This window comes from Bidens hawaiensis, unplaced genomic scaffold (genome assembly GCF_021521415.1).
Source record: "Bidens hawaiensis isolate Kalapana, Puna unplaced genomic scaffold, B.hawaiensis_p1.1 tig00023818_1, whole genome shotgun sequence".
Lineage (NCBI taxonomy): Eukaryota > Viridiplantae > Streptophyta > Magnoliopsida > Asterales > Asteraceae > Bidens > Bidens hawaiensis.
The window spans coordinates 261,738-277,898 of record NW_027493745.1 but is presented as its reverse complement, the minus strand read 5'-3'; the positions used below and the strand labels follow the sequence as shown (position 1 = coordinate 277,898).

Below are 16,161 nucleotides of genomic sequence, written 5' to 3'. Positions count from 1 at the left end.
GAGCAGGAAGCCATCTATGAAGAGGATGATGTTGTGTATGAGGATATCACTTTGGAACCAGAGATAATAATGGACGAGCCATTCCCACCTCGGGTTCAGCAAGAAGTTAAATCTACCAATAAGTATCCCATGTTTTGGAGCTATGAAGCAGAACCAACTGATGATGACTTCTGGAGTGATAATGATGAGGGTGTGATAGAAGAGATGGAGTTGGAGCTACCTGATTATACTGATATGAGTGAAGATGCTGTTGAGGAGCCACTTGTCAAGATGGAAAATGAAAAAGAAGATGAGCATGCACCATCTTGGGAGGATGAGTTTGGTGATGAGTTGGTGGGTTTACCAGTTTTTGAAAAACATGAAGAATTTGACCCTGTTGGTAATCTTATCTACTTAGAGACACTAATCATGAGGAAGCCAACAATGGAGATCAAGCGTGCACCAAACGAAAAAAGAATAAGAAGTGGCAACGGGGGAGGATCGGGATATGGTGGTAGTTGAGTCGCCACATCATATGAATGTTAGCAGGTATGTGGAGGAATTAGATAGTGGAAATCCTTGGATAAACAAGTTTTTAAGGTTCAAAATGGTACATTAAGAATTATATAATAACACTGAAATGCAAGAATAACCATTTTCCTCATTATATGACGCGTATTAGGTATGGTTCAGGTAAGTTTAAGTGCCGGTGGTCTGACCCGTTTGAATGTTTTAAATTACTTTTTAGCTTCACTATGTGTTATTTGATTAAAAATGTTGGACGGGTTTAACTAAACGGGTTAGACGGGGGTTGGATAAAATAAAAGCCTCCTGATTGAGATTTTGGGAACGAGTCTGGCTGAAGACTCTTCTGTAAACTTAGCGCTTCCCGGGAGGCAACCCGGTATTATGTTTTCTTTTTTACTTTTAGTTTTATTTTTATTTTTAGGATTTCTTACATTCTTGTGCTGGTTGTTTCTTGGTTTGCTTTCAGGTTGCTTTGGGATTGGATGATTGATGATACATAGTTTGATTCAAGTGTGGGGAGGCTATTTGTTTATTGATTGCCACTTTCGTTCGCAAGTGACAGGTTGGTAGAGAACACAGGAGTATGAGGCTTTCGTTCGAATAGGAGGGCACGAGACATGACTCGCAAGGAAATATCATCATATTTACCAGGGGAGTCTGTTCCACTTTGCTTATATATGAATGTGCTATTTTTTTTTGTCTTTTTCTGTCTCATTGAGGGCAATGTGACATTTAAGTGTGAAGATGGGAAATTGATGTTTTTATCTAAAAAAAATCCAAAACTTTAATAGAAAAAAAAAAGTTTCAAAAGGGATATTTTGAGAGACGACCGAAAATTAATTGGACGGGGGCAGAAGAGGAGGCCACCCCCGTGGTTGGTGGCTGGAATTCGAAAGACAAAGAAAGAAAAAAGAAAAGAGTGATGGCAAGTTGCCTAGCACGTCTCAAAAGTAATGGAAAAAAAAATTAAAGAAACAAACAGGCTGCTAAGCATGTGAATTATTTAACCAAATTTCTAGGCTAGTAGCTCAATTATATTTATTTATTTTTTCGATAAACCATAATACTTGTTTTATCTTTGTTTCATCGATTATTATGATTGGCTAAATTGTTATTATGTCTGGGTTTGAATGAATACTTTTTAGCCTTGTTTTACTTTTGGTTTTGGATTATTATTGATTGGTTCATGTTTGGTAAATTTTATATTGTTCTTTGGTTATGATGCATATGTGTATTTGGTATTAATTTATAATCAATTTGCTATTGCTTATGCGTCTTTGTGAATGTCATTAATGTATGAATGTATATTAGGTTGTTTACTGTGTGTTTACAACTAGTTTATGATATATTGTTAACGTATTCCATAGGAACGGTAATTGAGAGTTTAAAGATACCTTATATTCTGTCACTTGAGAGACCGGGAGGTAATTAAGTGTCGTATGTTTTGGAATTTTGCTGGTCTAGGTAGTGATTGCATGGGAGTGAGTTACCCTAGACTTCCTTAGATTCTTACAGATCCAAATATAACCGAAGTTAAATAAGAATACCCCTTTACGCATTCGGGAGTTTTGTGATTAGAGAGACGGGGAGGTAATTTAGTCTATGGGTACCTTAGCATAGTTAGGTAAGGTGAGACCGGGAGGTGATTCGAACCATTATACCGTTGAGCTTTACATGATATTTAGGATTCTTAGGTATAGTTGGTGAGACCGGGAGGTGATCTAGCATACTTAAGTTATTCCTTAAGTTTCATATTTTTAGCATACGGTACTAATCATAAATCCAATTCCGAGAGTTTACGAGTTGACTAGTAGGATTCCTTGCCTAGGTAGTTATTTCCCCTATTTAAGTTCCAGCCCAATTTTTTCGTGTCTTGTTTTAGTGTCGTTTTAGTTTAAGTATTCTTTATTTTTTAGTTAATAATAAAAAAAACACAAAAATCAGTTAAATCAATTTACTTAAGTTATTAGTCAGAATCTAGTTTAGGTGTCGCTTGTGTCTTGTGGGTTCGATATTCGGACTTCATTAGGCTTTACTATGGTCGATAGGTACTTGCATGTCTAGTGGTCTAGCATTAGGAGAGTCTAGATTTATAAATTTAAAACTAGAGTGTCTAGATTATGTTAAGTTTTTATAGACCGCGTTCAGCACATCAATTAGTAAACAAACGGTTGACTGACGGAGGAATGCATTTTGTCCCACCAAGAATATTACAATATTACAGGAACTTCAAAATGATATGAATTGTTTCAAATACCCAACATGCAATTTTTTATGCATTGGACACTTTCATTAACTGATAGAAATATCAGTTATTCCGTCAAGTTTATTTTTGACTGAAAAATACTCTGTAAGAAGATGACTGCATGTGTTCTAAGTCATTATGTCGATTCAGATTCGGTAACACTGCAAGAGTTTTCCAATGAAGGATTCTACTTCATTTTATTTTAGATTGACTCAACGTGATCTCCCCACGAACCACCAGAATACTCTCACAAATTTATCAATCAATCATACCCAGTGAAGTCCCACCAACAACAAAGCTATAAGTAGGGTCTGGGGAGAGTGGAATGTAGGCGCACCGTACCTCTATCCAAGGGATAGAGAGGTGGTTTCCAGAGAGACTCTCAGCTCTAAAATACATATGTATGTAACAATATAAATGAAATCAAAGTGCAACGGTAATATAAAAATATTAATAATACTAATAGTACCCTTAGTGGGAACTCGGGTAAAATCTATTAAATATATTTTTCTATTTTATTTATATTTTTAATTAAACCGAAACTTATGTCAACTCGGGTAGTGGAAGATCCGAGGAAAGTGGGAACCCATTGACAACTGCACGAACTCTATCGTGTGTCAAAGTCTTACCACCACCTATCATTATGTTTATTTTACTTCAGCTCCTTCTCTCTCATCAAAACACAACATAACATATTCATGTTTTCTTCCCTCGGACTCTTCGTTCGATCTCAGTCTTAATTAATATTAATAATCCCAAACTCGCATGTTTGTGTTTCTTCTTTCTTTCTGGGTTTTCAAAATCTTCATAAACCCTAAATTTTGATTTGATGATCCCATATTTTTATCCCATCAAACCCTAATTCAGATTCAGTCGAGTCGAACTACATGAATGTAGTTTTGATAACAGCAGATTCGTTGATATAATTATCATATTTTTTTGTGTGTTTATTGCCTGGATCGTAATAAGATGAGGGGAAGAGGGGACAAAGATGAACTTATGTTCAAAGATTCATCAATCGGATTAATGAGGCTGCTGTTTGTCTTGATTCTTTTCGTTATCGGAATAATAATCGGGTTGGTGTCGAGTTCACATATAGATAGGTATTTCACTTCACAACCGAATAACTTGTACATGAATTATGTCACTGCTGCACCTGCTCCAAGTTACACAATTACAAAAACCCCGAAAACCACCGGTAGTAATGGTTCAGCCGTTTGCAAGAATGATGATTGTTTGAGCATGGATGGGTTTAAAATGCCCAAGAATTTGACGCATAAAATGACCGATAGCGAGCTGTTTTGGAGGGCTTCGTTGGTGCCCGATAAACCTGAGTACCCGTTTGAACGAGTGCCTAAGGTTGCTTTTATGTTCTTGACAAGAGGGCCTCTTCCATTTATGCCGTTGTGGGAGCGGTTTTTTCGGGGTCAGGATGAGAATAAGTATTCGATATATGTTCATACGAATCCTGGGGTTCATTTTAATATTTCAAAGTCTTCAGTTTTTTACAATCGGCAGATTCCTAGTCAGGTATGGACCTGTTCTTTGTTGGATGGTGTTTATCCTTATTGTTATATGTTTGATATCTGTGATTTGTGTATGTGCTTGATCTCTTTGATTTGTGTATATATAATTGATTTTGCCTATTGAAAAATATTTATGCAAAATGGTTGATAGATTATAGGAATCAGGTCATGATCTGTCTCTTGCTGTAAAGATAATAATGGACAAATTGGTTAAATTTTAGCTTGGGAATATGTCAAAAGGTTGATATTACATTTTATTTTAGATAGCAGCTATCGTGCTGGTCGTGTTGGGTCGATTCGGTTGTGTTGTGTTGGGGGTAATGTGGTAGTTTTGTACGGATCAAAACAGGCTGGGCTGAAAACTATATGTTCAAACTTTTAGTTTGTTAATAAATATTAGTATGCATATATGTTTACAAAGTTTATGTTATGTTTGTAATAATCCATACGAGTGAATATAATGATCTAGGAGGCTCTACACTAAACATAAACTTTGACCGACATTTGACCCATTTGACCGTGTTAAATTTTTTTGTTTGACCCATTTTAGGTAGGGCTGGCAAAATATGTTTAACTGTGTTAAACGAGTCAGACACAACACGACATGATTAATATGGGCACCAAACACGACCGTGGGCCGTTTAACTAAACGTGTCATTTACTTGAACACAAAAATGACATGTTTAATAAACAGATAGCTCAACACGAACCGTTTAACACAGTCATTATAATCTGTTTAGTAACAGGAATGACACGACACAACTTGACCAACCCGCCTTAGAAGCTAATTGAAACAATAATACAGTGTTCTATCGTTTTACTTTTAGGATTTAATATATGCCATAGTCATATATTTAGTTATTAATATATTTAACTATTTAAAATAAATAATACTTATATAGTTTTCACAGGCAGGTTATAAATGTGTCGTATACCTGTTAACCCCATTTAACACGTTAGTTAAACATGTTTAATCGTGGTATAGATGGGTGAGGCAGATTTAACCCATTCAGACACACTTTCAATCGTGCCAACTCATTTATGACCGAACCCGTTTAACTTAAACCCAAACTATCTTAACTTCGCGTCAATTTCTGTCATGTTGAAGAGTCATGTTAGAAATTGCCAGCCGTAAAATGAAGTAAAATACAACTCAACTAGACTCATACATAAGTAAACATGACTACACGATACTGTCTCTTATTTTTATTTATTTATTTATTTGTTTTTTTTATCCTTTATAACAGTTTTTATATTTTTTTAGGATGTGAGATGGGGGACCGTCACGCTTGTAGATGCAGAGAGACGACTTCTAGGAAACGCGTTGCTAGATTTTTCTAACGAGCGATTTATTCTTCTATCAGAAAGTTGTATTCCGATATACAATTTTCCAACTATTTATAAATATCTAATTAGTTCGACCTACAGCTTCCTTGACTCGTATGATGACCCGTCACGTTACGGGCGGGGCCGCTACAGTCGCCGAATGAAACCTGATATCAAGCTTCGTGATTGGAGGAAAGGGTCTCAATGGTTTGAGATTCATCGCACACTTGCCATTAAAATTGTCTCGGATACAAGGTACTAATATCTTGTATTCTCAAATTATATTGATGAAAAAGGCCGAGGTGGCAAAATTGTCCAGTAAAGGTTTAGGTAATGGGTTCGGGTTGAAATTGGCCCATCAAAACGCGAGTCAGGTTGGGTTGACCTGAAATACTTTATACTTGTGTCCAAAAAGTAAATGTTTATAAATTATTGGTGTTAAGTACGATACATTATACATCGAAAATACGCCTTAATGATGTTTGACCTAGTTTACTTTTAACTATTTTTTTAACCCTTTTGACCTGCTAGAAGTCAAATATCATTCAGGTCTAGAATAATTTCAGTATTAAGTTCACTATTAGGGTTTAAACACTCAAAATGCCCAAGTAATTTTTTTTATTTTAACCCTTTTGACCGGTTAGAAGTCAAAAAACATCATCCTGGTCTAGAATAATTTCCGTATCAAGTTCACTATTAGGGTTTATAGACTCAAAATACGCCCAAGTGATTTTTTTAACCGTTTTAATTTTTTCCTTCTTTTTAAACCCTTTTGATCTGTTAGAAATTAAAAATCATTTGGGTTTAGATTTATATCATTATTAAGTTTACTGTTACGACTTATACACTAAAAATACGCCTAAGTGATTTTTGACCCATTTTATTTGCAATCCTTTTGACCCGTTAGAAGTCAAACATCATTTTGGTCTAGATTTATATCATCATTAATCGAATATTAGGCTTATACACTCAATATCCGTCTTATTTTAAACTATATTTTAACCCTTTTGACTTGTTATAAGTCAAACATCATACGGATCTATTTTATATCATTATTAAACTTACTATTAGAGCCTATATACTAAAAATATGCTTAAGTGATTTTTTGACCTGTTTTATATATATTAAGCCTTTTGACCCGTTAAAACTCAGAACATCATCTGGTTTATAAATGACACAATTATGCAGTTAGTCCATGACGTTTCTCTAAAGTAACAAGGTTGGGTACTAAGATTTAAAAGTCATAGGTATGGGTGCTAAGGTTTTAATTTTGTAATAATGTTAGGTGCTAACTTTAACTTCCGTTAAATGTAAACAAAAATGATAGGCATCTGCAAAAAAGCTAAGGGCATAATCTTATTACACCTCACTCAAAATTGCCATACTAATTAGAACGTGAAATTGTCGTAGTATATATATTTATGATTGATATGTCATTCAACTTAAATGTGAATATATTATTGTAAAGTAAGGGGGTGTTTGGAATTCCTTATTTTACCTCCTTATACCTTATTTAAGGTATAAGTTATAAGTTACAAAGTTGTAACTTAGTCTTATACACTCACAAAAGCTAACTTTCTCAAAAACTTTATAACTTATAACCCATAAGTTATAAGGTATAAGAGGTATAAGGAGCTAAAATAAGGAATCCCAAACACCCCATAAGAATGGTTTTTATCCATTTGTCTTCTAAATATGATACTTCTTTTTGTATCGTATGTTGTATCGATTGCCGGTATCGTAGTGGTATCAGACAAACATACCTGATACTTACTGAACAACACTGCACTAGTATTGTTATTATCAGAAACGGTATCAATATTCGTTTTTATATTTTTTGATCAATTTAAAACCCATTTTTTATGGGTTCGTACTTGCATCAAACAATGCTTATTTGATGAAATTGTTGAAAATAAACATTTTTTTATCGAAAACAATAGCGAGTATGGATAGCTTAACCTACTGAGTTGTTTTCAGAATAATGTATTCTTTTTGTCTCGTAAAAAAGTTGTGCTCAGAATAATGTATTCTTTTTGTCTCGTAAACTATACTGATTGCCAGCTGGCAACGAATCAGGCATAACCAATAGTCTAGAGGTGGCAAATGGGTTGGGTTGGGTCGAACGAGTCATGGGTTGAAATGAGTCCTGAGTCAAAACGAGTTTGGGTCAGAATGAGTTTGGGTCAGAACAGGCCAATTAAAAAAGAGGTTGTTTAGGGTTGGTTCGAAATAGGTTAGGGTCGGACTGGGTTTTGAGTTTTTTTTTGAACGAGAATAACATCAGAAACATTTTAGTTTTTTTTTATTTATATTTTAAGTTATGATTTTTTTATTATTTTTTTGAATATTTTTGAGGGGTTTTCTATTAGGATCACAAACACTCAAAAAAAATATTCAAAAATAATAATAAAAAAATTATAGCTCAAAATATAAATCATAAACAAAAAACGTAAACACGTTAAAATGTTTCCTACGTTGTCCTGGTTCCATAAAAAAATAAAAAAATAAAAAAACCACTGAATCGAACCGAAACCGAAAAATTCGGCGAAAATGAAACAAAAAGCCAAAACCGGACCACATCAATCGAAATCGAAAGAATCAATCAAAATGAAATTAAAGAATTCAAACCGAACAAAAACGAAACTGAAAAAACGGTCAAAAACGTTTCTGGAATCGAACAAAAAGAAATAAAAGAAACCAAAACCCAACCCGTCTCAGGTGAAAACTCGTGTTGGCTTGAAACCTAAACCGATCCCGTTCCAATTTGAAACCTGTTTCGTGCCGAAACTTGTCTTGTACGAAAACCTGTTCCGATCCAAAACCTGTCACATTTACATTTGCTTAGGACACTAACCCACATCGACCCATTTCTTTGAACTTTTCGACCCATTTTGACCCGAAAATAAAATGATGGAATTTCAAATGACTCATTTTGACCCATTTAGTTAAAACCTTTTACCCAAACCAACTCATTTAATTTTTAAAACAACTCAAATTGACCCATTTGAAAGGGTTTGGGTCAAGATTGCCACCCATTTTGACTCGAAAATAAAAGGATGAAATTTCAAATTACTCATTTTGACCCATTTAGTTAAAACCTTTTATCCAAACCAACTCATTTAAATTTTAAAACAACTTAGATTGTCCCATTTGAAAGGGTTTGGGTCAAGATTGCCACCCATTTTAACTCGAAAATAAATGGAATTTCAAATGACTCATTTTGACCCATTTAGTTAAAACCTTTTACCCGAACCAACTCATTTAATTTTTAAAACAACTCATATTGACCCATTTGAAAGAATTTGGGTCAAGATTGCCACCCTAACCGATACTGATCAATGTCGATACTGGTATTATTGGAACCAGTGCCACATTTGTTTTTATGGTTTTCGATTAGAAGTAACATATTTAGTTTTTTAGATATAATGTTCAATAACATTCCGAATATACTTATTTTCATTAAAGTTTAGATATAAATTTTAGAGTTAAGTACCATTTTAGTACATGTGGTTTGTCAAATTACGCAACTTTAGTACCGTATTTGAATTCATTGCAAATGGCTACCTCACTTTTCTAAAACTTGCCATGTTAGTACTTTTTTCTAACCTTGTCTATTGTTTCCGTTAAGTTAGGGGTAAATTGGTTATATTGTTTATTTTTCTTTTATGAGCTAAGTGTCATTTTTATACATGTGGTTTGTTTAATTACGTAACTTTAGTACCTTTTTTTGAATTCATTGCAACTGGATACTTTGATTACTTTTGCAAACCAAAAGAGACATTACATATTATAATTAAAAGGCAACTAAAATACATGATAGAAGATGAAAAACAACCATATGAAATGTATAACATATTTTTTAGCCTTTTGTTCTTTATTGCCAATTTACTTCTAGTGCTCAAGATCTGAGTTCATTTTGGCCATTTTTCTTGCATATTCTTCATGTGCCAATTTACTTGCATTTTTTTTTCAAAAGTTCGGGTATGATATGGTAGCTTTTTGACAAATCGAAGTATCAAGCCAAATAACAACCTCATAGCTTCGCACCTATCAATATAACATCAATTGAACATGTAGATGAACGATTGACGAACCACGTGGGCAAAACACCATATCATAATAATTGAACAAACCACATGTATGAAACTGGCACTTAGCTCAAAAGAGAAAATAAATATAATAAACGAAATTACCAATTTACCCTTGACTTAACGGACATAATAGACGGGGTTAAAAAAGTATTAAAATGGCAAGTTTTAAAAAAGTGATGTAGCCATTTGCAATAAATTTAAAAACAATACTAAAATTGCATATTTGGACGAACCATATATACTAAAATGGCAGTTAACTCTAAATTTTATTCAAAAAACGAACAAGCGAAATGTACATAACTCACTCGTTTAGTGTAAATGTCTAAATTAGTTTTTCTTATTTTTTTTAAAAAAAAAGCAAATTAAATTATTATTTACGTAAGGTATTTTCACTACAAAATGAAAAGCCTAAATATATTTTTTTTAAAAAGTGTTTTGAATAGGAAACTAATATTTATTTGACTTTTAAAGTTAAAACGTTATTATTTTAACTCTCTTGACTTTCATTTCTGTTTTGAAATCTCATGTCAAAACACATATTAGAGTATTATATGCACACACTTCCTTCCACCCATTAGTTATATGGCAATTACATGTTCTGATTATTATGACAATTTTACTGAGAAGGTCCATTAGTTATATGGCAATTACATGTTCTGATTATTATGACAATTTTAGTGAGAAGGTGTAATGACAGTAGTGCCCTTAGCTTTTTTGCACATGCCTATCAATTCTGTTAACTTATAACGGAAGTTAAAATTAGTACCTAACATTGTTACAAAATTAAAGCCTTAGTGCTCATACTAGTGATTTTTAAACCTTAGTACTCAATTTTGTTACCTTAGGAAAATGTTAGAGACTAACTGCGTAATTATGTCATATACTTATATATCAATATTAAATTCATTATTAGGGCTTTTCAGTTAAAAGCACGCTCAAGTTATTTTTCACCCGTTTTATTTTTAACCTTTTTGACTCACTAGAAGTGAAACAACATCCGGGTCAACTCATTTGTTATTAAACGGGCTGGAACTGCCGCATACGCAGAACAAAAGATACAAATCACTTATTTTCCTAATTAAAACACAAATTTATGATGACAGGTACTATAAAATCTTCAAATGGTACTGCCTACCTTCTTGCTACCCAGACGAGCATTACCTACCAACATTCGTGCACATGTTCCATGGTGCTCTTAACGCTAATCGGACAATAACATATGTTGACTGGTCATTAGGGGGCCCACACCCCGCGAGTTTCAAGGCTGAGAATATTACAGAGAACTTGATACAACATATTAGAAACAACGGGACCACTTGTTCCTATAATAAAGAGAGAACTTCCATTTGTTTTTTGTTTGCTCGAAAGTTTAGCCCGAACGCGTTAGGGCCATTACTTCATTTCCCATCGTCACTACTCGGATTTTGAGATTACCGTGTTGTGTGGCTTATTTGTTGTAGATGTTGATGCTTAGAGTACTTGGTATAATTTGATCTATTAGAAATTGTACCATCAATTTTGGGATGGGTTTACATCAACAAATATATTATAAATTTTAAATTATTGGAATTATTTTCATTTTGTAGTGTATAAATGGGAAAAAGTGATTACAATACTTATAAAGTGTCATTTTTCTTCCACTTTAGATTCTTTAGTATATTGCATTATTAGAAAATTTTTAAGTCATTGTACGATGGTCACATGGGCACCGGCTTTAAGCCCCAAAGTGGCATGAATTATGATGGACAAAATTACAAATTTTGTCCGTTAGACATATTCGATTTATGAATCAGATCATTTAGAATGTTTATTTGCGAGCGATGTCCTTTATATGACAAAATATATTCGTTTTTTGTCCTTTACACTAACTGTCATCCAAAATTAAATGAAGTAATTTTCATTTAATAAAATATCTTTTAATTAGTAAATTAAATAAATTAAAATATCTTTTAAGTAATTTTTAATTTTGTGGTACGCTCACACCATCATCTTCATTATCTCTCTCTCAAAAACCCTAAACACCATCTAACCTCCACCACCACCCTCCAATTCCGGCCACTACCACTATGTTTCTTCTATGTCACTGCCAACTAACCACCTTCTGAACATCACACCCGCCTAGAATCTGTCTAACTCATCGCCGGGCAAGACCTTGTTATAACCTGCAAGGCTTTAGAAAGATAGATAGATATATTCACACCCAAACTCTATAACTTCCACAACCACCGCCGCCACATATCACCCGCCACCGCTGCCACAGTCGCCAAAACCGTCTCCGGCTACACAAACTCATAGCCTCCTTAGCCTTATTATATCTCCATCGGAATAACTCAGCTCTATTGTCGTCTTTGGTTCATCTCTGGGAACAAAATTTCTAATCAACAAAAAAAAAATCAAAATTGGTTGTTGGGAATTTGAAGAGACTAGCACCGGAATTGAAGTGGGTCACAAGGGTTTGTGGTGAATTCCATTAGATCTTGAAATTAGGATTTTTTTAGTGAAAGGGGAAGAGTCGGTGGTGTTTCCGGCAACGGTTGCAGTTGAGGTGGTGGTAGTGGAGTGCCAACCTGGTGACGATGGTGGTAGCGGCTGTGGGTTACGGAGGTCGTTGGTGCAGGTCATGATGGTGGTCGCCGGAAGACAAAACAGTGCTGGTAGCTTAGCTGTTATCGGTGGCCGTTTTTTTTTGTCGGTAGTAGCCGGTGGTTCTATATTGCTGGTCGTGGTTAGGTTTTTTGGTTAGGGTAATTGGGACAAAAAAAATGTGGGGAAGATAGAAGATGATAAGTGGGTCCCACACTTAATTTCTTTCATTTATATGATTTTTTTTATGATATATGTTTGTAAGTAAAATGACCTTAATGCCCTTATGTGTTTTGCACATGCCCAGACTTAACTGACGAAATGGATGATCGTTAGCGTAAAGGACCAAAAACGAATGTAATGTATTTTGTCATGTAAAGGATACCGCCCGTAAATAAATATTTTAAATGACCTGATCCATAAATTGATTATGTTTAAAAGACAAAATTTATAATTATGTCATTATGATGTGGTGATGGTTTTATATTAAAGATTATACATCTTTGATATATAAACATTTTGTATTGTTTCTAGTAGATTTAGATTCCCAAATAATACCTAGGATTAGAAAACCTACATCAATTTTCAATATATCTCTCTCTCTTTATAATTTCTGTAGAGTTGGTTCACCTATTATATTAAAATAAATAATACTTTAGTAATAACAATAATCTCGTTTTTCTTGTAATATAAACTAATACAGAATCTATAGTACATAGCAAGAAATAAATAATATCAAACTTACATGTTTATATAACAAGATGTAACAAGATGATTCAAAGTCTTGTCTTTTGACAAAACTTCAACAAGTTCTTGACTAGTAAACAAGCAAACTGTATACCGATGGTTTGTAGTTGAGAATATGTGTTCAACATTAAACAAGTTTTAAGAGTCTCCCTTTAAAAAACTCATGTCTCTTAGCGTACGATAGCCCAAGCAGTATCTACTATCACACTTAAGGACCGGATTAGATAGTGTTCTTGATTGTGTTGGAAAAGAAATGCAAATTTGTGAGAAACAATTGTAAGAATTCATCTCTCTAACGGGTTACTTGACTCTCTTTTCTATATAAATTGTATCTTTTCTCATAAGTCACCTAAGACTAGCAGTCTCCACCCAAATCTTTTTTCCCATTATCAGGGTTCCACTGTCACCTTTGAACAATCGGTCAATGGTACCCTTCATTCCTTCGTTTTCAAATTGGTTTTTTTCAAGAGCTAACTTTTGAGCATTCTTTAGTTGGCTTATTAGGTCCATTTAAAGTTCTAACATCAGAGCATGTAGAGGTGCATAAAAACCCCGAATTCAGAACCGGACCAGAAAAAAACCCGGACACGATTTTTTTATACCCAGGTTTTTAATACCCGAACCCGTACCCGACCCTACCCGTAGGGTATGCATTTTAGAACCAAAACCCATACCCGAACCAGACCCGATTTGTACCCTGTAATACCTGAAACCCGAACCGGTTCCATATCCGGAACCGGGTTTTCCAATACCCGAAACCGAGTTTTTCAAATACCCGATCTATACCCGAAATTACCCGGAAAATACTCGAAAAATACCCCTAAAAAGTGCAACCCTTAAAAAATTTCAATCTATACCGAAAATTCTTGGAAAAAAACCCGAAAACCTCCGAAAATATGGTTTTTTCAATACCCGGAAATAGGGTATTCAAATACCCGGTTTTATACCCGACCCAAACCCGGTACATAGGGTATGGTTTTTAGAGGCAATACCCGGGCCCGAACCCGACCCAAGTATTGCTAATACCCGATTTTCCAATACCCGATCATACCCGAACCCAGTTCTGTACCTGAACCCTGGTTTTTCTAATACCCGATTTATGCACCTCTAAGAGCATGTACTCTTTTAAGCTTTTACATTCTTTTTCTTATCAACGTGGCATCTACAACATCAGCATGTCTTGCATATGTGATTAATGATTTTACAATCACAATCATTAAGGACTTTCATTTGAGGACTGTAAACAAACCAAACGTTCAGCTAACAGTTCGGCAGGAAGTCCGTTTATGTTCGTACGTTTAATAAATGAACGAACATTTACAAGAAATTTTGTTAGATTAGTTCAACAAACGAACATGAATGCCCCATTTCGTTCAATTATGTTCGTGAACGTTCAGTGATGCCAAACCCCAACCAAAGCGACAGAAACGTCGGGGCACGACCGATTGCCCATTGCACAACGACACTATTAAGTGACAATATTTAAACAACTCAGTAAATTCATAATATCATAAATAACACAACATTGTTCATACAAATAACCGAATAAATAGTCAAACAAATAAATTGTTCATTTAAGTCTAATAACCTAAGAAGTCTCAAGATAATAGTTCTTCAAGTCTCCAAATCAACCATGTAATAAACCTGTAACATTGCATAAAATAAACTCTGTCAACACGAATGTTGGTGAGCAATTTTCATGGTTTTGAACAATAAGTATATAATAGATGAAATCTACAACTCGTATATAAAACAATAAATAATAGCAACATGTTAGATATGTAAATAGTAAATAGTTTGAGACACCTTTCTATATGGTAACAACCAAATATACTCGGATAATAGTTTCCCTATGCTACTAGCAATTAAGATAAAGTAGTTAGGAGAGCGTATGATCATACTTAATAGTTTAATAGAGGCCAACCCGTCTAAAGCAATAAACATATAACATGTAATCATGTAAAGCATATAACACCAAATAGAGCATTTATTTAAGTAACATATACTAAAGAGTTTGTGGTTTGAGACACAAGTACAAATCATTTGAATTTGAATAAGTATGCAATGCCACCCCCAAAACGTAAGATGGAAAACGGGGGGATGAAATAGTACTCATATGAAATAAATAACTTGAAGGGTTGTTTGTGATAAACCGGGATAATAATTTCAACGAGTGAGGTACATATTAAAAAGGTTTCGGTTTAGAAGATGGTCTTGAAAGACTTTAAAGTAAAATAAAGTGACAAGTTGAATAATTAATCAAAGTTTGAGGTTTAAAACAATATTTAAGAACTTGAAGTAACGGTTTTTGAAAAGTAAGTTTGCTCGAAATCAGGTTTCGGTATTCCACTCATTAGTTTTACTTAACCTTTGTTAAGTAAATATGTGAGGATTGGTTTAATGCAATAGTGCACGACCCCTTGTTAGATATACCAAAACGGGATTTTAACGAGTGTTCGGTTAGTCGGTTCGGGTCTTGATAAATAGTCAAGTCTGAACCCGACACTCCAAAGTAATAAATATCACGAGATAGATTATTTAAAACAAAGCCTTAACTAATGTTAGAAGTTCTATTAAAGGAGAAACTCTAAACATCATCGTTAAGCGAGTGGTCGGTTTTATCGGTCCAAGCTTGTTATAATGTCAAGTTGGATCCGACATACCAAGTACTTTAAGAAAACATTTATAATTAGTTTGCAAAAGATCTTATAGAAAATGTGAGATTCGGTGGCCCGAAATACAACTATTGTGTTTCAAGCTAGTGAACCTGGTTTAGTTCGGTTTGTTTGGTTTAGTTGGTCCAAGACTTTATATGTGACCAAGTTTTGGTCCAACAAATCCATATTAAAGTAACAAATACAAAAGTGTAAATAAAAGCACTTAAACACTTAAATCTTTCATATAACTTGTTTTAAAACAATTAAATAACGAGTTAAACGAGAGTTCGATTTCGGTTCGGTCCTTGACTCGGAATGAAACTGAGGATGGTTGCCATTACCCAATACCATGGAACTCATCAAGTAACTTTAGAAATTATAATACACAAATCTTACATGTAACACATTGTTAAATCATTTTAAATATATAATACATTTAAACGAGAGTTCGGTCTTGGTTCGGTTCTTGACTCGGAATA

General features: G+C 34.1%; 1 protein-coding gene across 1 annotated transcript; it reads left to right on the top strand.

Moving 5' to 3' along the window:
• Positions 1–3,720: 3,720 nt before the first annotated feature.
• Positions 3,721–11,264, top strand: LOC143568152 (glycosyltransferase BC10-like). The gene is made up of 3 exons (XM_077054374.1): positions 3,721–4,282; positions 5,543–5,859; positions 10,799–11,264. Exons 1-3 carry the CDS (start codon positions 3,722–3,724, stop codon positions 11,121–11,123), a joined length of 1,203 nt encoding a protein of 400 aa, XP_076910489.1. The 5' UTR covers position 3,721; the 3' UTR covers positions 11,124–11,264.
• Positions 11,265–16,161: the final 4,897 nt, after the last annotated feature.